General features: G+C 44.0%; 1 protein-coding gene across 1 annotated transcript in view; it reads right to left on the reverse strand.

Annotated features, from left to right (window-relative positions):
- Positions 1-22995, reverse strand: part of LOC311102531 (mitochondrial amidoxime-reducing component 1-like) — a 36532-nt gene extending 13537 nt beyond the window's left edge. Inside the window, exons 1-4 of the mRNA XM_084143901.1 lie at positions 22670-22995; positions 11437-11610; positions 8161-8326; positions 523-716 (exon numbers count right to left, since the gene is read on the reverse strand). Of these exons, the coding sequence (XP_084000027.1) occupies positions 523-716; positions 8161-8326; positions 11437-11610; positions 22670-22920 (785 nt within the window). The 5' untranslated portion in view covers positions 22921-22995. The remainder of the gene's footprint in view (positions 1-522; positions 717-8160; positions 8327-11436; positions 11611-22669) is intronic.
- Positions 22996-24601: the final 1606 nt, after the last annotated feature.

The raw sequence follows: 24601 nt of genomic DNA on the forward strand, positions 1-24601 counted from the left end.
CTGGAGAGACCTGAAAATACCTGTGCAGCGACGCTCCCCATCCAACCTGACAGAGCTTGAGAGGATCTGCAGAGAAGAATGGGAGAAACTCCCCAAATACAGGTGTGCCAAGCTTGTAGCGTCATACCAAAGAAGACTCGAGGCTGTAATTGCTGCCAAAGGTGCTTCAACAAAGTACAGAGTAAAGGGTCTGAATACTTACGTAAATGCGATATTTCCATTTTTATTTTTTATACATTAGCAAAAATGTCTAAAAACCTGTTTTTGCTTAGTCATTATGGGGTATTGTGTGTAGATTGATGAGGAAAAAAACAATTTAATCAATTTTAGAATAAGGCTGTAACGTAACAAAATGTGGAAAAAGTCAAAGGGTCTAAATACTTTCCGAAGGCGCTGTATCTGATGTTGTTTGATGTATACATGTTGATGTGTGTTTATGTGTGTTGATGTTGTTTGATGTATACATGTTAATGTGTGTTGATGTTGTTTGATGTATACATGTTGATGTGTTTTGATGTATACATGTTGATGTGTGTTGATGCGTGTTGATAAAGTTGAAAACAACAAAACCGTACCTCATCAAAAGCGTCACAACCGCTGACAACGATGCTGGGTCGGAACCGTGCCACAGTGACCTCCTTTTTCAGCCTACTGCTCAAGTCCTTCACAGAGGATTCAGACAGCAGCATGACAGGACCAATGTCAGGGTAGACCACCTAGACAGCAACATGACAGGACCAATGTCAGGGTAGACCACCTAGACAGCAACATGACAGGACCAATGTCAGGGTAGACCACCTAGACAGCAACATGACAGGACCAATGTCAGGGTAGACCACCTAGACAGCAACATGACAGGACCAATGTCAGGGTAGACCACCTAGACAGCAACATGACAGGACCAATGTCAGGGTAGACCACCTAGACAGCAACATGACAGGACCAATGTCAGGGTAGACCACCTAGACAGCAACATGACAGGACCAATGTCAGGGTAGACCACCTAGACAGCAACATGACAGGACCAATGTAGGGTTGACCACCTAGACAGCAACATGACAGGACCAATGTCAGGGTTGACCACCTAGACAGCAACATGACCGGACCAATGTCAGGGTAGACCACCTAGACAGCAGCATGACCGGACCAATGTCAGGGTAGACCACCTAGACAGCAGCATGACAGGACCAATGTCAGGGTAGACCACCTAGACAGCAACATGACAGGACCAATGTCAGGGTAGACCACCTAGACAGCAACATGACAGGACCAATGTCAGGGTAGACCACCTAGACAGCAACATGACAGGACCAATGTCAGGGTAGACCACCTAGACAGCAACATGACAGGACCAATGTCAGGATAGACCCCCTAGACAGCAACATGACAGGACCAATGTCAGGGTAGACCACCTAGACAGCAACATGACAGGACCAATGTCAGGGTAGACCACCTAGACAGCAACATGACAGGACCAATGTCAGGGTAGACCACCTAGACAGCAACATGACAGGACCAATGTCAGGGTAGACCACCTAGACAGTGTAGTGTCTGAAGGTCTATTGATTTTGCTGATGTTTGCAAATGGTGTAATAGATGAACTTTACTCTGCTTTGCTGAAGCATTTGGAAAAGCATTGCTACATAGGTTTCTTGGAATAGAGGACATTTGGAGATATGTGAAAGCCGGGGATTGGTTTATTAAAATCACGCCATATTATGTTACATAGGATATAAATACCAGGTTCTGAACAAATGGAGGGGGAGAGACAACATATGGGATCAACAGATTGGCCGTTTCTCTCCAGATATAACTGCAGATATCTGTAAATTAATACTGTGAACTTTGATACAATAAATCTTTATAATCAAAGAACAGTGTAAGCGGACTTCTTATCATCACAGCATAATTAGCAACGTTGACTTGGACACCACAACAGCAGCATGACAGGACCAATGTCAGGGTAGACCACCTAGACAGCAACATGACAGGACCAATGTCAGGGTAGACCACCTAGACAGCAACATGACAGGACCAATGTCAGGATAGACCACCTAGACAGCAACATGACAGGACCAATGTCAGGGTAGACCACCTAGACAGCAACATGACAGGACCAATGTCAGGGTAGTCCACCTAGACAGCAACATGACAGGACCAATGTCAGGGTAGATCACCTAGACAGCAACATGACAGGACCAATGTCAGGGTAGACCACCTAGACAGCAACATGACAGGACCAATGTCAGGGTAGACCACCTAGACAGCAACATGACAGGACCAATGTCAGGGTAGACCACCTAGACAGCAACATGACAGGACCAATGTCAGGGTAGACCACCTAGACAGCAACATGACAGGACCAATGTCAGGGTAGACCACCTAGACAGCAACATGACAGGACCAATGTCAGGGTAGACCACCTAGACAGCAACATGACAGGACCAATGTCAGGGTAGACCACCTAGACAGCAACATGACAGGACCAATGTCAGGGTAGACCACCTAGGGATGTGGTGGAGGTAAGTTGGATAAGCTCTCATGATGAGATAGCCCTGCCTAAGACTTAAAATGCAGTGTCACCCTTGACCTGAAAGGGAATTTCCTCTTGGCCTAATGGTTACGTGGTTGGTTTCCTGACTGGGAGACCAGGGTTCAGATCCTACCTGTTACGGGCACAGATTTGCACAGCAACAACAATTACGACATGCTGCTCTTTGTGTTGTTGAACCCAGAGTCACATGGAGTGAAAACCTCCTGAAATCTGTCATTTGGCACACCATTTTTTTTTCCAAGATCAGAAAAAAATAATAACCCATCTCTTAAATAATTCACATTGGAACATATCAACTTCAAGTGCTAAAGGTAGTAGCATGCAATTATTTAAAAAAATGTAAACAAACAAACACAAAGGCTACTCTTTACTGGTACTGTGTATGTATATACAGTGGGGAGAACAAGTATTTGATACACTGCCGATTTTGCAGGTTTTCCTACTTACAAAGCATGTAGAGGTCTGTCATTTTTATCATAGGGACACTTCAACTGTGAGAGACGGAATCTAAAACAAAAATCCAGAAAATCACATTGTATGATTTTTAAGTAATTCATTTGCATTTTATTGCATGACATAAGTATTTGATCACCTACCAACCAGTAAGAATTCAGTCTCTCACAGACCTGTTATTTTTTCTTTAAGAAGCCCTCCTGTTCTCCACTCATTACCTGTATTAACTGCACCTGTTTGAACTCGTTACCTGTATAAAAGACACCTGTCCACACACTCAATCAAACAGACTCCAACCTCTCCACAATGGCCAAGACCAGAGAGCTGTGTAAGGACATCAGGGATAAAATTGTAGACCTGCACAAGGCTTGGATGGGCTACAGGACAATAGGCAAGCAGCTTGGTGAGAAGGCAACAACTGTTGGCGCAATTATTAGAAAATGGAAGAAGTTCAAGATGACGGTCAATCACCCTCGGTCTGGGGCTCCATGCAAGATCTCACCTCGTGGGGCATCAATGATCATGAGGAAGGTGAGGGATCAGCCCAGAACTACACAGCAGGACCTGGTCAATGACCTGAAGAGAGCTCGGACCACAGTCTCAAAGAAAACCATTAGTAACACACTACGCCGTCATGGATTAAAATCCTGCAGCGCACGCAAGGTCCCCCTGCTCAAGCCAGCGCATGTCCAGGCCCGTCTGAAGTTTGCCAATGACCATCTGGATGATCCAGAGGAGGAATGGGAGAAGGTCATGTGGTCTGATGAGACAAAAATATAGCTTTTTGGTCTAAACTCCACTCGCCGTGTTTGGAGGAAGAAGAAGGATGAGTACAACCCCAAGAACACCATCCCAACCGTGAAGCATGGAGGTGGAAACATCATTCTTTGGGGATGCTTTTCTGCAAAGGGGACAGGACGACTGCATCGTATTGAGGGGAGGATGGATGGGGCCATGTATCGCGAGATCTTGGCCAACAACCTCCTTCCCTCAGTAAGAGCATTGAAGATGGGTCGTGGCTGGGTCTTCCAGCATGACAACGACCCGAAACACACAGCCAGGGCAACTAAGGAGTGGCTCCGTAAGAAGCATCTCAAGATCCTGGAGTGGCCTAGCCAGTCTCCAGACCTGAACACAATAGAAAATCTTAGGAGGGAGCTGAAAGTCCGTATTGCCCAGCGACAGCCCCGAAACCTGAAGGATCTGGAGAAGGTCTGTATGGAGGAGTGGGCCAAAATCCCTGCTGCAGTGTGTGCAAACCTGGTCAAGACCTACAGGAAACGTATGATCTCTGTAATTGCAAACAAAGGTTTCTGTACCAAATATTAAGTTCTGCTTTTCTGATGTATCAAATACTTATGTCATGCAATAAAATGCCAATTAATTACTTAAAAAATCATACAATGTGATTTTCTGGATTTTTGTTTTAGATTCCGTCTCTCACAGTTTAAGTGTACCTATGATAAAAATTACAGACCTCTACATGCTTTGTAAGTAGGAAAACCTGCAAAATCGGCAGTGTATCAAATACTTGTTCTCCCCACTGTATATGTATATATACAAATGTATATATATATATATATACACACAGTGGCTTGCGAAAGTATTCACCCCCCTTGGAATTTTCCTATTTTGTTGCCTTACAACCTGGAATTAAAATAAAAAATTTTGGGGGGTTGTATCATTTGATTTACACAACATGCCTACCACTTTGAAGATGCAATATATTTTTTATTGTGAAACAAACAAGAAATAAGACAAAAAAAACAGCAAACTTGGGCGTGCATAACTATTCACCCCCATAGAGTCAATACTTTGTAGAGCCACCTTTTGCAGCAATTACAGCTGCAAGTCTCTTGGGGTATGTCTCTATAAGCTTGGCACATCTAGCCACTGGGATTTTTGCCCATTCTTCAAGGCAAAACTGCTCCAGCTCCTTCAAGTTGGATGGCTTCCACTGGTGTACAGCAATCTTTAAGTCATACCACAGATTCTCAATTGGATTGAGGTCTGGGCTTTGTCTAGGCCGTTCCAAGACATTTAAATGTTTCCCCTTAAACCACTCGAGGGTTGCTTTAGCAGTATACTTAGGGTAATTGTCCTGCTGGAAGGTGAACCTCCGTCCCAGTCTCAAATCTCTGGAAGACTGAAACAGATTTCCCTCAAGAATTTCCCTGTATTTAGCGCCATCCATCATTCCTTCAATTTTGACCAGTTACCCAGTCCCTGCCGATGAAAAACATCCCCACAGCATGATGCTGCCACCACCATGCTTCACTGTGGGGATGGTGTTCTCGGGGTGATGAGAGGTGTTGGGTTTGCGCCAGACATAGCGTTTTCCTTGATGGCCAAAAAGCTCAATTTTTGTCTCATCTGACCAGAGTACCTTCTTCCATATGTTTGGGGAGTCTCCCACATGCCTTTTGGCGAACACCAGACGTGTTTGCTTATTTTTTTCTTTAAGCAATGGCTTTTTTCTGGCCACTCTTCCGTAAAGCCCAGCTCTGTGGAGTGTACGGCTTAAAGTGGTCTTATGGACAGATACTCCAATCTCCGCTGTGGAGCTTTGCAGCTCCTTCAGGATTATCTTTGGTCTCTTTGTTGCCTCTTTGATTAATGCCGTCCTTGCCTGGTCCGTGAGTTTTGGTGGGCGGCCGTCTCTTGGCAGGTTTGTTGTGGTGCCATATTCTTTCAATTTTTTTCAAAGTTTCTGATATTTGTTTTATAACCCAACCCTGACCTGTACTTCTCCACAACTTTGTCCCTGACCTGTTTGGAGAGCTCCTAGGTCTTCATGGTGCCGCTTGCTTGGTGGTGCCCCTTGCTTAGTGTCGTTGCAGACTCTGGGGCCTTTCAGAACAGGTGTATATATACTGAGATCATGTGACAGATCATGTCACTTAGATTGCAAACAGGTGGACTTTATTGAACTAATTATGTGACTTCTGAAGGTAATTGGTTGCACCAGATCTTATTTAGGGGCTTCATAGCAAAGGGGTTGAATACATATGCACGCACCACTTTTCCGTTATTAAATTTTTTGAAACATGTTATTTTTTTCATTTCACTTCACCAATTTGGACTATTTTGTGTATGTCCATTACATGAAATCCAAATAAAAATCAATTTAAATTACAGGTTGTAATGCAGCAAAATAGGAAAAACGCCAAGGGGGATGAATACTTTTGCAAGGCACTGTATATATACAGTACCAGTCAAAAGTTTGGACACACCTACTCATTCTACATTGTAGAATAAGAGTGTGCAAAGCTGTCATCAAGGCAAAGAGTGGCTATTTGAAGAATCTCAAATTTAAAATATATTTTGATTTGTTTAAACACTTTTTTGGTTACTACATGATTCCATATGTGTTATTTCATAGTTTTGATGTCTTCACTATTATTCTACAATGTAGAAAAGAGTAAAAATAAATAAAAACCGAATGAGTTGGTGTTCTAAAACTTTTGACCGGTAGTGTGTAGGTAGGGGTATAGTTACTAGGCAACAGGATAGATAATAAGCAGTAGTTGCAGCAGCGTATGTGATGAGTCAAAAAAGTTAGTACAAATGCAGATAGTCAGGGTAGATATTTGGTTAACTATTCAGTCTTATGCCTTGGGGGTAGAAGCTGTTCAGGGTCCTGTTGGTTCCATACTTGGTGCATCGGTACCGCTTGCCGTGCGGTAGCAGAGAGAACAGTCTATGGCTTAGGTGGCTGGAGTCTTTGACCATTTTTTGGGGCTTTCCTCCGACACCGCCTGGTATATTGGTCCTGGATGGCAGGGAGCTCGGCCCCAGTGATGTACTGGGCCGTACGCACTACCCTCTGCAGCGCAATGAGGTCGGATGCCAAGCAGTTGCCATACCAGGCGATGATGCAGCCAGTAAAGATGCTCTCAATGGTGCAGCTGTAAAACTTTGAGGATCTGAGGGCCCATGCCAAATCTTTTCAGCCTCCAGAGGGTGCCTTCTTCATGACTGTGTTGGTGTGTATGTTAATTCCTTAGTGATGTGGACACGCAGTCGTGGGTGAACAGGGAATAGAGGAGGGGACTAAGCACGCACCTATGAGGTTCCCATATTGAGGGTCAGCGTGGCAGATGTGTTGTTGCCTACCCTCACCACCTGGGGGTGGCCCGTCAGAAAGTCCAGGATCCAGTTTCAGAGTGAGATGTTCAGGTCCTGAGATTAGTGATGAGCTTTGAGGGCACTATGGTGTTGAACGCTGAGCTGTTGTCAATTAACAGCATTCTCACATAGGTGTTCCTTTTGTCCAGGTGGGCATTGTGGAGTGCAATAGAGATTGCGTCATCTGTGGATCTGTTGGGGCGGTATGCAAATTGGAGTGGGTCTAGGGTTTCTGGGATAATGGTGTTGATGTGAGCCATGACCAGCCTTTCAAAGCACTTCATGGCTACAGACGTGAGTGCTACGGGTCAGTAGTCATTTAGACAGGTTACCTTGGCGTTCTTGGGAACGGGGACTATGGTGGTCTGCTTGAAACATGAAGGTATTACAGACTCAGACAGGGAGAGGTTGAAAATGTCAGTGAAGACACTTGCCAGCTGGTCAGCGCATACTCGGAGTACGCGTCCTGGTAATCCGTCTGACCCTGCGGCCTTGTGAATGTTAACCTGCTTTAAAGGTTTTACTCACATCGGCTACGGAGAGCGAGAGTACACAGTCGTCCGGAACAGCTGGTGCTCTCATGCATGATTCAGTGTTGCTTGCATCAAAGCGAGCATAGAAGGAATTTAGCTTGTCTGGTAGGCTCGCGTCACTTTGCAGCTCGCGGCTGGGTTTCCCTTTTGTAATCCGTGATAGTTTGCAAGCCCTGCCACATCCGACGAGCATCAGAGCCGGTATAGTATTGATCTTAGTCCCGTATTGAAGTCCCACCGAGGTCAGAAGACCTCTTTTAAAAAAGGGAGGAAATGCAGGTGTGGATTAAGCACAACCTTACTATGTTTATCGAACCCACCAACTAAGTCATAAGGTGATAACTAGGTGATAAGAGGACCACAATGGAAATAAACCTGTGTTTTTATCCTTGATCATTTTAATGTATGCAATTTTCTCTCTGGCTGAAGCAGCCTTCTACTTTGAATGATCGAATATATTAAAATCTATCCACCAACTGAACATGCTGTTACCTTTTCATTGCGAGGAAAGAGAGGCTCCTTATCCGCTGCTCTCCTGGGCGTCATGTGGGGTTCAAAGTGCACCAGGCGAAAGGTTTTACCTGCCGCCAGGTAGCGGGTCAGCCAGCTAGATGCCTCATCTCCACAGTCCCTTCCCTGGATGTCTGTGCTGAACACTCTGGGGCACAGACAGCAGAGTTAGACACTTTCCGCTTCCCAAATGGCAGCCTATTCCCCATTTAGAAGACTACTTTTGACCAAGGACCATAGCAAAAGAAGTGCACTATCTAGGGAATGAGGTGCCATTTGGGACGGGGCCACTATGTGGATTGTATTAGACACTGTCTGTACTCAAGGCACTGTTGTAAAGAACTACACATTTGTTAAGACAGTTAAAGCAAAAAGACTGAATATAGGTATCATGCCAGTATATTTTTTAATCTCTCCGTCTCTCAGTTTCAAACCTCTCTGGTTAAAAGGTTGTGAGCAGTCTGTCTTAACTAACCTCAACAGGTTCCAGTGTGGTGACTGGAGGATAAATGATCTAATTAACCTCAACAGGTTCCAGTGTGGTGACTGCAGGGTCAATGATCTAATTAACCTCAACAGGTTCCAGTGTGGTGACTGCAGGGTAAATGATCTAATTAACCTCAACAGGTTCCAGTGTGGTGACTGCAGGGTCAATGATCTAATTAACCTCAACAGGTTCCAGTGTGGTGACTGCAGGGTCAATGATCTAATTAACCTCAACAGGTTCCAGTGTGGTGACTGGAGGGTAAATTATCTAATTAACCTCAACAGGTTCCAGTGTGGTGACTGGAGGGTAAATGATCTAATTAACCTCAACAGGTTCCAGTGTGGTGACTGCAGGGTCAATGATCTAATTAACCTCAACAGGTTCCAGTGTGGTGACTGCAGGGTCAATGATCTAATTAACCTCAACAGGTTCCAGTGTGGTGACTGGAGGGTAAATTATCTAATTAACCTCAACAGGTTCCAGTGTGGTGACTGGAGGATAAATGATCTAATTAACCTCAACAGGTTCCAGTGTGGTGACTGGAGGATAAATGATCTAATTAACCTCAACAGGTTCCAGTGTGGTGACTGGAGGATAAATGATCTAATTAACCTCAACAGGTTCCAGTGTGGTGACTGGAGGGTAAATGATCTAATTAACCTCAACAGGTTCCAGTGTGGTGACTGGAGGATAAATGATCTAATTAACCTCAACAGGTTCCAGTGTGGTGACTGGAGGGTAAATGATCTAATTAACCTCAACAGGTTCCAGTGTGGTGACTGGAGGATAAATGATCTAATTAACCGCAACAGGTTCCAGTGTGGTGACTGGAGGGTAAATTACACATCGACAGAAGTGGAAAGGAGAGAACGTAGGGAAATGGGTTCTGGAGGTGATGTCATCATGTAAAATGGATTTTAGGAGGCTCCAGGAGTGATTTTGTCCATTTCCAGCACTGTCTATCAACCAACCTGCAAATGGTGGGGTTTTTGTATTTATTTGGATCCCCATTAGTTCCTGCCAAGGCAGCAGCTACTCTTCCTGGGGTTTATTATGGATCCCCATTAGTTCCTGCCAAGGCAGCAGCTACTCTTCCTGGGGTTTATTATGGATCCCCATTAGTTCCTGCCAAGGCAGCAGCTACTCTTCCTGGGGTTTATTATGGATCCCTATTAGTTCCTGCCAAGGCAGCAGCTACTCTTCCTGGGGTTTATTATGGATCCCCATTAGTTCCTGCCAAGGCAGCAGCTACTCTTCCTGGGGTTTATTATGGATCCCCATTAGTTCCTGCCAAGGCAGCAGCTACTCTTCCTGGGGTTTATTATGGATCCCCATTAGTTCCTGCCAAGGCAGCAGCTACTCTTCCTGGGGTTTATTATGGATCCCCATTAGTTCCTGCCAAGGCAGCAGCTACTCTTCCTGTGGTTTATTATGGATCCCCATTAGTTCCTGCCAAGGCAGCAGCTACTCTTCCTGGGGTTTATTATGGATCCCCATTAGTTCCTGCCAAGGCAGCAGCTACTCTTCCTGGGGTCCAGCAAAATGAAGGCAGTTATATACAATTTTAAAAACATGAGAATTAGGGCTGACCCCATTTAGTCGACTGGTCGATTGTTTGGTCGATGGGCTGCTGGTCGACCGACATTTCTTTAGTCAAGCAGTAGCAAAACATTTTATATAAATATCATGGTGTACAAGACACCTGTCTGATTGGCTCCTGTCTGAGTGGACTGATGCATTGTGGAGGCCTGTCTGATTGGCTCCTGTCTGAGTGGACTGATGCATTGTGGAGGCCTGTCTGATTGGCTCCTGTCTGAGTGGACTGATGCATTGTGGAGGCCTGTCTGATTGGCTCCTGTCTGAGTGGACTGATGCATTGTGGAGGCCTGTCTGATTGGCTCCTGTCTGAGTGGACTGATGCATTGTGGTGGACTGTCTGATTGGCTCCTGTCTGAGTGGACTGATCCATTGTGGAGGCCTGTCTGATTTTAAATCTGATTCTACTGCTTGCATCAGTTACTTGATGTGGAATAGAGTTCCATGTAGTCATGGCTCTATGTAGTACTGTGCATCTCCCATAGTCTGTTCTGGACTTGGGGATTGTGAAGAGACGCCTGGTGGCATGTCTTGTGGTGTATGTATGGGTGTCTGAGCTGTGTGCTAGTAGTTTAAACAGACAGCTCGGTGCATTCAACATGTCAACACTTCTCACAAATACAAGTAGTGATGAAGTCAGTCTCTGACATGCTCTACGTGTGCATTTAAGGGCCAGCCGTGCTGCCCTGTTCTGGGCCAATTGTAGTTTTCCTAAGTCCCTCTTTGTGGTACCTGACCACATGACTGAACAGTAGTCCAGGTGTGACAAAACTAGGGCCAGCGCTTTATTATGGACAGACTTCTCCCCATCCTAGCTACTGTTGTATCAATATGTTTTGACCATGACAGTTTACAATCCAGGGTTAATCTAAGCAGTTTAGTCTCCTCAACTTGTTCAATTTCCACATTTATTCATTACAAGTTTTAGTTGAGGTTTAGGGTTTAGTGAATGATTTGTCCCAAAATACAATGCTTTTAGTTTTTTTTTGGAAATATTTAGAACTAACTTATTCCTTGCCACCCCATTCTGAAACTGCCTACAGCTCTTTGTTAAGTGTTGCAGTGATTTCACTCGCTGTGGTAGCTGACGTGTACAGTGTTGAGTCATCCGCGTACGTAGACACACAAGCTTTACTCAGAGCCAGTGGCAAGTGGGCTGCAGCTGCTCCTCACACCTGCAGTTGATGACAGGGTTGTTGGGCTGCATTAAAGGGAACCTGAGCTCCTCCATGTCTGGTCCGTTCAGACTCGTCCGACCCCCCTCACTGGTCAGAGAGACCAGAACAAGGCGAGGCTCCTGTCTGCCCGTCACGAAATGACCATCCTCCTCAGTGATCACCAGCCAGTGTCTGCAGCAAAACAAATCATTTTTTTAGTCATTTAGCGGACACTCTTTATCTAGAGTGACTTACAGTTAGTTGGTTAGTTAGTGCATTCATCATACAGTACGACAGGCGCAACGCAGCGCAGCGCAGCGTTCTCCACTAGCGCCTTGAACGGCGGCATTTAAATTTACAGGACATTTGAGAAATTGAACCGGACCCATATGCATTGGGTGCTTAACATGATTAGGGCTTCAACCCACAGTGCTCAGAATGACAGTAATCACATTTACAGTGGGGAGAACAAGTATTTGATACACTGCCGATTTTGCAGGTTTTTTTTATACAGGTAACGAGTTCAAACAGGTGCAGTTTAATACAGGTAATGAGTGGAGAACAGGAGGGCTTCTTAAAGAAAAACTAACAGGTCTGTGAGAGACGGAATTCTTACTGGTTGGTAGGTGATCAAATACTTATGTCATGCAATAAAATACAAATTAATTACTTAAAAATCATACAATGTGATTTTCTGGATTTTTGTTTTAGATTCTCACAGTTGAAGTGTACCTATGATAAAAATTACAGACCTCTACTTGCTTTGTAAGTAGGAAAACCTGCAAAATCTGTAGTGTATCAAATACTTGTTCTCCCCACTGTAGATTATGGTAATTCATCTTAACAGAACATGCAAGTTTTAAGATGTTAGAATAACTGTCCACGGTGCCTCCCGAGTGGCGCAGCGGTCTAAGGCACTGCATCACAGTGCTTGAGGCGTCACTACAGACCCGGGTTCAATCCTGGGCTGTGTCGCAGTCGGCCGCGACCGGGAGACCCATGAGGCGACGCACAATTGGTCGTCCAGGTTAGGGGCGGGTTTGGCCGGCCGGGATGTCCTTGTCCCATCGCGCTCTAGCGACTCCTTGTGGCGGGCCGGGCGCATGCACGCTGACACGGTCGCCAGCTGTACAGTGCTTCCTCCGACACATTGGTGCGGCATCCGGGTTAAACGAGCAGTGTGTCAAGAAGCAGTGAGGCTTGGCAGAGTTCGTGTTTCGGAGGACGCGTGGCTCTCGACCTTCGCCTCTCCCGAGTCCGTACGGGAGTTGCAGCGGGACGGGACAAGACTGTAACTACCAATTGGGGAGAAAAAGGGGTAAAAAATTTTAAATAACTGTCCACATTTACTTCCTCAGCCAACAAGACGAGTAACGAACAGCAAAATCACTAACCTATGCATTTTCACCATAACAATTCACCTTTATAATACAGCATTCCATGCATCATCACACTTGCAGACTTATGTAAAATAGCCTTCTAGTCATAATGTGATGAGTAGATTGGATAGTCATAATGTAGGCTAATAATAACTTAAATTCACTGTTCGCAAAAAAATACCATTCAATACCTGGCTGAGTGTGTATAGTGTAGGCCTGGGTTATCAGATGTATTCTGTCTTTTCACGGGAAAAACACATTTCATGCAATTCTACTACACTTTATATGACTGGAGACATTAGCAGAATATTTTTTAATACAACAAATTACAGGGTAGCCTACTCTGCTGACGCTGTCAAACAGACCAATAAAAACGACGTCGTCCATATACACTGAACAAAAAACATAAACGCAACATGTAAAGTGTTGGTCTCGTGTTTCATGAGCTGAAATAAAAAGATCCCAGAAATGTTTCATACGCACAAAAAAGCGTATTTCTCTCAAATTTTGTGCACAAATTTGTTTACATCCCTTTTACTGAGCATTTCTCCTTTGCCAAAATAATCCACCTGACAGTTGTGGCATATCAAGAAGCTTGTGGCCTGCCTTCCCACCACAGGGCGGAGACATGAGCATCTGTCATTATATTCAGATCTCTGGTGTAAATGTGAAGGTGCAGAACAAAACCTTGATTCTTGCGATACAGGCTTTTGGAATATCGCGCAAAAACATTAATTTGAATGAATTCGATATACAGTGCATTCGGACCCAAGTATTCAGACCCTTTTCCACATTTTGTTACGTTACAGCCTTATTCTGTCATGTTGCTGTCTAGGTGGTCTACCCTGACATTGGTCCTGTCATGTTGCTGTCTAGGTGGTCTACCCTGACATTGGTCCTGTCATGTTGCTGTCTAGGTGGTCTACCCTGACATTGGTCCTGTCATGTTGCTGTCTAGGTGGTCTACCCTGACATTGGTCCTGTCATGTTGCTGTCTAGGTGGTCTACCCTGACATTGGTCCTGTCATGTTGCTGTCTAGGTGGTCAACCCTGACATTGGTCCTGTCATGTTGCTGTCTAGGTGGTCTACCCTGACATTGGTCCTGTCATGTTGCTGTCTAGGTGGTCTAACCTGACATTGGTCCTGTCATGTTGCTGTCTAGGTGGTCTACCCTGACATTGGTCCTGTCATGTTGCTGTCTAGGTGGTCTACCCTGACATTGGTCCTGTCATGTTGCTGTCTAGGTGGACTACCCTGACATTGGTCCTGTCATGTTGCTGTCTAGGTGGTCTACCCTGACATTGGTCCTGTCATGTTGCTGTCTAGGTGGTCTACCCTGACATTGGTCCTGTCATGTTGCTGTCTAGGTGGTCTACCCTGACATAGGCTAATTGACAATATTTGAGTCAATTGGAGGTGTACCTGTGGATGTATTTCAAGGCCTACCTTCAAACTCAGTGCCTCTTTGCTTGACATCATGGGAAAATCTAAAGAAATCAGCCAAAAACTCAGAACAAAAATGAGTCTGGTTCATCCTTGGGAGCAATTTCCAAACGCCTGAAGGTACCACGTTCATCTGTATAAACGATAGTACGCAAGTATAAACACCATGGGACCACGCAGCCGTCATACCGCTCAGGAAGGAGACACGTTCTGTCTCCTAGAGATGAACGTACTTTGGTGCGAAAAGTGCAAATCAATCCCAGAACAACAGCAAAGGACCTTGTGAAGATGCTGGAGGAAACAGGTACAAAGGTATCTATAGCCACAGTAAAACGAGTCCTATATCGACATAACCTGAAAGGCCGCTCAGCAAGGAAGAAGCCACTGCTCCAAAACCGCCATAAAAAAGCCAGACTACGGTTTGCAACTGCACATGGGGATAAGGATCGTACTTTTTGGAGAAATATCCTCTGGTCTGATGAAACAAAAATAGAACTGTTTGGCCATAATGACCATCGTTATGTTTGGAGGAAAAAGGGGAGTGCTTGCAAACCGAAGAACACCATCCCAACCGTGAAGCACGGGGGTGGCAGCATCATGCTGTGGGGGTGCTTTGCTGTAGGAGGGACTGGTGCATTTCACAAAATAGATGGCATCATGAGGAAGGAGAATTATGTGGATATATTGAAGCAACACATCAGTCAGGAAGACATCAGTCAGGAAGTTAAAGCTTGGTCGCAAATGGGTCTTCCAAATGGACAATGACATTTACATTACATTTACATTGACCCCAAGCATACTTCCAATGTTGTGGCAAAATGGCTTAAGGACAACAAAGTCAAGGTATTGGAGTGGCCATCACAAAGCCCTGACCTCAATCCTATAGAAAAGTTGTGGGCAGAACTGAAAAAGCGTGTGCGAGCAAGGAGGCCTACAAACCTGACTCAGTTACACCAGCTCTGTCAGGAGGAATGGGCCAAAATTCACCCAACTTATTGTGGGAAGCTTGTGGAAGGCTACCCGAAACGTTTGACCCAAATTAAACAATTTAAAGGCAATGCTACCAAATACTAATTGAGTGTATGTAAACTTCTGATCCACTGGGAATGTGATGAAAGAAATAAAAGCTGAAATAAATCAATCATTCTCTCTACTATTATTCTGACATTTCACCTTCTTAAAATAAAGTGGTGATCATAACTGACCTAAAACAGGGAATTTAACTAGGATTAAATGTCAAGAATTGTGAAAAACTGAGTTTAAATATATTTGGCTAAGGTGAATGTAAACTTCCGACTTCAACTGTATATACTTCCATTGTTTAAACTGGTACCGGGGATCTTTAGATGAGTCTTGTGGGCATCATGTTCATCAGAGTCCCATCTTTCAATAGAGTGGTATCAATAATAGTTTGTAGGCCAAACCGTTCGGACGCTACAGACGTTGTTGTGAGAAGACCGATTTTCGGGATGTCTCCTGGTCTGACAAACACCGCTCTAGCTCTGTCACCTTCCACTGCAGATGCGGAAGGGCGATATCGGTGGACGCATCCAATGCAAAAAATAAAACATATCTCTAACTTAAAACAGAGGGATTTTGATTGGGATTTTGGTATTATGTTAATTTGATTGTAGGCCAAGGGTTCATTCAAACGCTCGCCTTGCAAGAGGCTTGGTAGCAACTACTCTAAAGCTGTGTTCACATTGGCAGTTTGAAGTGACTCAAATCCTTTTATTTTATTTTTTATATTCGATTAGAATCTTTTCTTTTTTTCTGCACTGAACAGCCAAAAAGCACATGGAATTGGATATTTCAAGCCACATGGTGGTTGGAAGTTAGATACAAAATCTGATTCCTGGCCATGTGATGTATCTGATTTATTCACTGATTTATTTATTCACTGAATCACTGATTTATTTGCCCTCAAGTGATTTTTAGACTGTTATTTGGCTAATCTTGTTGCTTGCTAGCTACTCTGTTGACAGTTTGACAAGAAAACATGTGGTAGCCAACTAGCTTGTTAATTTTTTACAAACAAATTAGTGAATGTGCTAGAACGCTAAACAGCTACCAAGCTAGCTAGTTGACCGCTGTGGCTAGCCAAAAACGACTTGTTCTGAAAGTTGAATAATAATTTTATCCTTTGAGGCTTTAAAAGTGTCCTTCCACTATGATTTTGAGAATTCAAAGCAACTGGGAAACGTCCATGGCAGGCATTGTTGTCACCTCAGCTTGCTACATGACTTCCGAGTGATAGGAAAGCACGAGCGCCACCAATCAGCCTAAACCAGTGCACACAGCCGTCGTTACTATGACAACTAGCCATGTCAGCAAATGACTGCTGTCTGAACACACACAAATCCGATTTGGTCACTTGCAATTGGACAGTTAGTATTCCAAAACGGATTAGAAAAACAAAAACTGATTTGAACATTAAGGCCTGCAGTGTGAACAAGGCTCAACAAGACGAGAGTCACTCACTTTAGCGTCCCTGTCTGATAAGACCCTAGCCTCTTCGCTCCGGGAGACCTGTACACAGATCCCGTACCCAGAAAAACATATTTACCAGCCCTCTGGTTGACCTATAGACGGGTTAGTTGATTAGCAACAAAAAACGAGGCGTGCGCAACTATGGGGCAAAACAGACAGGGGTTGGTTTAGAATGTTGACAACGTGTAAACTATATCTCGTGTCCAATGTTTATTGAAAACATAAATACATTTGCACGTACACTATATATACAAAAGTACGTGGGCACCCCTTCAAATTAGTGGATTCGGCTATTTCAGCCACACCCGTTGCTGACAGGTGTATAAAATCGAGCACACAGCCATGCAATCTCCATAGACAAACATTGGCAGTAGAATGGCCTTACTGAAGAGCTCAGTGACATTCAACGTGGCACCGTCATAGGATGCCACCGTCATAGGATGCCACATTTCCAACAAGTCAGTTCATCAAAATTCTGCCCTGCTAGAGCTGCCCCGTTCAACTGTAAGTGCTGTTATTGTGAAGTGGAAACGTCTATGAGTAACAACGGCTCAGCCGTGAAGTGGTAGGCCACACAAAATCAGAGAACAGGACTGCCGAGTGCTTAAGCGTGTAAGAATTGTCTATCCTTGGTTGCAACACTCACTACCGAGTTCCAAACTGCCTCTGGAAGCAACGTCAGCACAAGAACTGTTCGTCGGGAGCTTCATGAAATGGGTTTCCATGGCCGAGCAGCCGCACACAAGCCTAAGATCACCATGCGCAATGCCAAGCGTCGGCTGGAGTGGTGTAAAGCTCGCCGCCATTGGACTCTGGAGCAGTGGAAATGCGTTCTCTGGAGTGATGAATCACGCTTCACCATCTGGCAATCCGACGGACGAATCTGTGTTTGGCGGATGCCAGGAGAACATTACCTGCCCCAATGCATAGTGCCTACTGTAAAGTTTGGTGGAGGAGGAATAATGGTCTGGGGCTGTTTTTCATGGTTTCGGGCAATACAATGTGTGAACTATGGTAAAAATAAACATTTACATTTTCCGAAGCTCACTCCCTAGTCCCCATACTCTGTTGCCATGCGAGGTTACCGTGTGAACCCAGATAGCGGCACACCTTTTGGGAGATACGGTGTGAATTTGGTCAACTCTAGAAAAGTTGGATATAAAAAATTATTTTCACACATTTTATAGCCCCAGAACTACTGTTAAGGCATTCCAGATTATAGACTTGCCTTTGGTGACAGGAAACGTTTCTGGGAAACAGGTCAACCAGAGGGCTGGTAAATATGTTGTTTTCGGGGTATGGGATGTCACCTTCAGCGACAGGAGATCAATGTGTAAAATTACAGGTCTCCCGAAGCGAAGAGGTTAGCAAGCCCCGACATCCCAGGAAAGGAAACCTTTTTAAATCCTTTGGTTTACTTGTCCCGATGTGATCCCATGGACATATAACCACGTTGCATGATTTATGAATGACGAAGGGATATAGGAGATCGACTTTATTCAGTCAGTTTCGATACCTTTTATAAACTAGTCAACACTTGCTGTTCAGTTGTCAATCAACGCACAGTAAATAGCCTACTATGTGCCACTACTCCACTTGTTTGGCTTTTGTGATACACTCAAAAATAAAATAAATGAATGTGTCCGAAAACAATAATGAGTCTAAGTCTTAGACTCATGGGAAATTCATGAGCATCATCCTCCTCCCACTCCTCCACGGAAAGACATTTGACTGTGTTGGATTCTAGCTTGAAATATACTTCTTCGTGTTACCATACTAGAACTTATTGATTACTTTACATGTATAAGGAATGTATATGTTGTTGGGGTCAATGAAGGCTAGATAGGGACTTGGTGTATGGAACGTTACTGAGTGAGATAAATGGGAAGTGCAGAAGTATTCTGTTCCATGTTTCTGAGGGAGGCGAATGGCAATAGTTAGTCTCTGATAAGGCAGGCCAACTGCGGAACTAGGGAGGAGCCAGGAATTCATCTCAAGGTCAAGTCACCAGATGACGTTTGAGAAGAAACCTCTGGGAGGGGGGGGGGGGGCCAGAGGGGCCCATCACAACGATCGTCCTCCTATCTCACACACATACACTTCCACGCCCACCAAGGTTCTAGCATCAGGAAGGGCCATGACTACACCAGTGAGAGGAACCAATTAAGTTCCTGCCTAGCAACAGAGATGTATTGGCTATCTAGATGTGTAAGGAGTTGACCCCACCTAGTAGGAGGTTATAAATATATGTGCTTGTGTAATCATGCCTTGTCTTTGCAGCTGTATGACCCAGTGGGTGAATAAACTTGGTTAGAGCGTTTTACTCTGTTTGTTCAGAACCTAACAACTGCAACCAGAGATCTGTAATGACAGATGATCATGTCTCCACCCTAACAATGGGAGTCGTTGTCCCGAGGGCGTGAAGGCAGGGACAAGCTTAGGTCCAAAGCGCATTGGGCTTATTTTGGACAGATTTTGTAATTGGCTTAGCCTCTTCCTCTCTGCTGGGTTTCCCTGTCATTGCTTGCTATGCGACTGATATGACCTATGACCTATGCTATCTATAGATCGCTAGAAGATGCATTTCCTTCATTCTAGCAGTAGAGGGCTAGATGGACTGGCGAGTTGAAACTTCTAAATGAAAAGTAGCCAAGTTAATATGAAGTGGAAAATGCAGCAGGCGTTAATGGAAAACACCACTCAAGTAGACCGTCAAGTATATTATGACCCGAGAGCACACGTGACCACTGCACGGTGAGAAAACTGCATCACTAAACGAAGTAATGGAGGACAGAGCGAGAGCGCTCACCAAACCCAACATGCTACACATGGCTACTATAACAAAGCTGAAATACACTGTGAGCATGACTCAGGGAAAGGGTAACTAGTGAGGCTAACTTAGCAATGACGTTTACATTTCGCCTATGCGCTCTTATCCAGAGAGACCGCATTCATTTTTAAGCTTTTTATTTCTTCCTCATACTGGTCCCCCGTGGGAATCGAAACCCACAACCCTGGCGTTGCAAGCGCCGCGCTCTACCAACTGAGCCACACGGGGGACAACGCACATAATTATCTTACAAAGTTCTATACAAACACCCACAAAACTTTATCCCCCTGACAGCGTGTAATATACATCAGGTATATAATACTCTCTTCTTATATGCACGCATTAACTACAGCTAAACAAGACCGTGTAACTTGTCTTCTAAAAAGAGAACTCAAAACTTTTCACTTGTCTTCAACCACTGGCTGGAGGCGGGAACGAGCGAATGAAAGAGAATGTCTCTGATTGGTCAGAAACACATGGCCATTGCCTGAGGAGTGTGTCAGGCTTTCTAAATAAAAGGGACAAACCTAGGGGTGCACAGTGTCGCCATTTTCGTGATTTTCCTGTTCGTGGTTTTCCAGCAAGTTGGCCTAAATTGAAAACAATGTCACGGGTGAAAATGTATTGGTCCGGTTGCGGGTCTTTGGGCTATTTCTCTATATATTTCACTGTGACCTGCTTGACTGTCAGGCAGTGAGGCAGGCTGTTGCTGAGTGAGTGAGTTGGGGCGGGGCCGGAGGGGTGTGCGTATGCACTACAGGTATTGGCTGAGTCATGTGAGAGAGAGAGAGAGAGAGAGAGAGAGAGAGAGAGAGAGAGAGAGAGAGAGAGAGAGAGAGAGAGAGAGAGAGAGAGAGAGAGAGAGAGAGAGAGAAGAGAGAGAGGAGAGAAAGAGAGAGAGAAAGAGAGAGAAGAGAGAGAGGAGAGAAAGAGAGAGAGAGAGAGAGAGAAAGAGAGAGAGAGAGAGACAGAGAGAGAGACAGAGAGAGAGAGAGACAGAGACAGAGAGAGAGAGAGAGACAGAGAGAGAGAGAGAGAGAGAGAGAGAGAGAGAGAGAGAGAGACAGAGAGAGACAGAGAGAGAGAGACAGAGAGAAAGAGAGACAGAGAGAGAGAGAGAGAGAGACAGAGAGAGAGAGAGAGAGAGAGAGAAGCACGTGGACGTTGTGACAACTTTTTACCAGTTAGGTTGTTTAGATTGTCGTTACTACGGTATGTCCCCTGTAGCTCAGCTTGCAACGCCAGGGTTGTGGGTTCGTTTCCCACGGGGGGCCAGTATGAAAATATATGCACTCGCTAACTGTAAATCGCTCTGGATAAACAATCATAAACCCCGATTTGAGTCTGTAGTCTATGCCTATTGAAATGACAAGTCAATCTCGCAAATGGGACGTTTATAACGGTTTGTAGTCTTAACATCTGGCACATAATAACAGCACAATTGCCAGAAAATAGCCTAACATTATTTTTGTATGTTCATCTAAGCGTTTCTTGCTCGGTGATTTCGAGATCCTCTGTCCAACTTTCATCACGCAAACTCTCCTGTATCTATAATTACATTTACATTTTAGTCATTTAGCAGACGCTCTTATCCAGAGCGACTTACAGTTAGAGCGACTTACATTTTTTCATACTGGCCCCCCGTGGTAATCGAACCCACAACCCTGGCGTTGCAAGCGCCATGCTCTACCAATTGAGCTACATCCCTGCCGGCCATTCCCTCCCATACCCTGGACGACGCTGGGCCAATTGCACGCCGCCCCTTGAGGTCTCCCGGTCGCGGCCGGCTACGACAGAGCCTGGATTCGAACCAGGATCTCTAGTGGCACAGCTAGCACTGCGATGCAGTGCCTTAGACCACTGCGCCACTCGGGAGACAATTAAGCACATGCGAGGCCTGAATGCTGATTGGCTGAAAGCCGTGGTACTTAAGTATATTTTAGCAATTACATTTACTTTTGATACTTAAATATATTTATAACCAAATACTTTTAGACTTTTACTCAAGTAGTATTTTAATGGGTGACTTTCCCTTTTACTGGAGTCATTTTCTACGAAGGTATTTGTACTTTTACTCAAGTATGACAATTGGGTACTTTTTCCACCACTGGTATATGGCCAATATACCACGGCTAACGGCTGTATCCGTGCTTAAGAACAGCCCTTAGCTGTGGTATATTGGCCATATACCATCCCAATTGTGCCTTTTGGGCGGGTTTTGAGTGCTCACTGTTTTACAAATTTTAGCTTGACCTGGCAACCCTGGGGGTGCACATACCATAACTGACTGTGTGACCGTTTTTACAACCACCACAACCTTCCTGACAATAATAATAATAATAATATGCCATTTAGAAGACGCTTTTATCCAAAGCGACTTACAGACATGCGTGCATACATCTTTTTGTGTATGGGTGCTCCCGGGGATCGAACCCATTACCTTGGCGTTACAAGCGCCGGGCTCTACCAGCTGAGCTACAGAGGACCGCAAGTTTGGATGATGACACTTGGGGCCTCCTGATTCAAAAACGGACGAACTTGCAATTTGTTGTTGTCCTGAACATGCAATTTGTTCAACATGATAATCACCAATGATATTAAACCCTGGATTGCTGATGCTCTATGTATTGGCCAATGAGAGGCTTTGAAGCCACTGGTCGGCCATATTGGCACTTCCCAGTAGAAGCAGTTCTCCATAGGAATTAATGGAATTCTACAGTATAAATTAAATGTTTCAAGTAGAAGATTACATGTATTTAAGGGCAGGGGGCTGGGCACAGCATATCTGTTATATTGCTGGCATTGTTCACTCTCTTTTCATGTCCTGACAGTGAGTGAGTCACCGTGATTGTTTTACCAGATGCTACGGCCAGACTGTGGAGTCAATAAACAGTCGGAGAACTGCAGTGACCATTCTCTCATTTCTGATCTATGTGGTCATTTCAGTGGGTAAAAGTAGTACTGACACCTATATAGAAATCATTAACCTTTTTTTTTACACGAATCACACGAATCAACATTTGGCACCAATTCAAGCGGTGTGTCGGCCAACATTTGCCTAAACACAATTACATTCATTTATAGTTATGAAAATAAAATGCTACTGACCGATCTTGTAGTTCGCCGTACTTCAAACCAATCTGTTGACATTCTGCAAGGGCCACGGACACGGCTTTCCCCGACTTCAGCGGGTGAATGAGCAGCTGTGACACGATTCCCACACGGGTAACTTTCTCCGGCTTGAGGAAATACCTATACCCCAGCCCCAGTCCGACAACAGTAAGACCAGCACCCCCAGCCAACAGCAGGGCTTTCTTATTCTCCGTGAACGCATGAATAAACACTTCTTTAAAGTACATCTTTAATTTCCAAAGGCTCAAAGATGGACATTGAACCAGAGATTGTTGATCGATTGTCTCTTATTGACCTTGTCATTGAAGTGACGTCAGATATAAAGGACTAGTTCCTGGGTCCTGAATTTTATATAAGGACCATTGAAGGTGCTGAAGTTGGTAGACTATCGGGTTGTTATTATAACATTATTTCCAGGCCTATTTGTACACAAGTATTCGACATATACACAGTGGTGTAAAGTACTAAAGTAAAAAAATACTTTAAAGTACTACGTAAGTAGTCTTTTGGGTTTATCTGTATTTTACTTTACTATTTATGTTTTTGACAACTTTTACTTTTACTTCACTACATTCCTAAAGAAAATAGTGTGCTTTTACTCCATACATTTTCCCTGACACCCAAAAGTAATCGCAGTGGTGGAAAAAGTATAAAATGATCATACTTTAGTAAAAGTAAAGATACCTTAATAGAGAATAACTCCAGTAAAAGTGAAAGTTACCCGGAAAAATACTACTTGAGTAAAAGTCTAAAAGTATTTGTTTTTTAAATATACTTAAGTATAATTTTATTTTCTTTAGGAATGTAGTGAAGTAAAAGTAAAAGTTGTCAAAAATATAAATAGTAAAGAAAAGTACAGATACCCCAAAAACCTACTTAAGTAGTACTTTAAAGTATTTTTACTGAAGTACTTTACACCCCTGAGTACTCGTTACATTTTGAATGCTGAGCAGGACAGGAAAGTGGTCCAATTCACACGCTTATCAAGAGAACGTCCCTGGTCATCCCTACTACCTGATCTGGCAGACTCACTAAACACATGCTTCATTTGTAAATGGTGTCTGAGCGTTGGAGTGTGCCCCTGGCTATCCGTAAATTTAAAAAAAACTAGAAAATGGCACCATCTGGATTGCTTAATATAAAGAATTTAAAATTATTTGTACTTTTACTTTTGATACTTAAGTATATTTTAGCAATTACATTTACTTTTGATACTTAAATATATTTATAGCCAAATACTTTTAGACTTTTACTCAAGTAGTATTTTACTGGGTGACTTTCACTTTTACTTGAGTCATTTTCTGTTAAGGTATCTTTATTTTTACTAAAGTATGATAATTGGTTACTTTTTCCACCACTGCATATACAATGTATTTATACTTTAATACAAGCAGCAAAAAAAATCCTAATATGGTCAAGGCAGTGATGACTAGAAGACTTCCCGTGGTGATGTAATGTCATCTCTGACCTTCCAGGTGAAACTATTTCTGTCTTTGACATGAATACCGAAGTCTGTGTCCAAGCAGAAAACAGCAGATGCTCTCTTCATAGGGAGGCAGTACAGGGATTTGTTGAATGGATCCTCCTTCTGTTGCTGTTTTGGTCAGGTGTTCGTCCCAAATGGCACCCTATTCCATAGGACACTGCTTTTGACCAGAGCCCAATGGAAGCCTACAATTCAGGGAATTTTCCAACCAAGATTTCCAGAAAGATACTGTTAGTTGTGATGCGGTACATTGCCACCTCAGAAAGTATTTGTTCTTGTTGTGTGAATCTGTGCCCGTCACAGGTAGGATCTGAACCCTGGTGTCCCAGTCAGGAAACCAACCACGTAACCATTAGGCCAAGAGGAAATTCTCTTTCAGATCAAGGGTGACACTGAATTTTAAGTTGCAGGCAGGGCTATCT

This window comes from Coregonus lavaretus, assembly GCF_964263955.1.
Source record: "Coregonus lavaretus genome assembly, chromosome: 27".
Classification (NCBI taxonomy): domain Eukaryota; kingdom Metazoa; phylum Chordata; class Actinopteri; order Salmoniformes; family Salmonidae; genus Coregonus; species Coregonus lavaretus.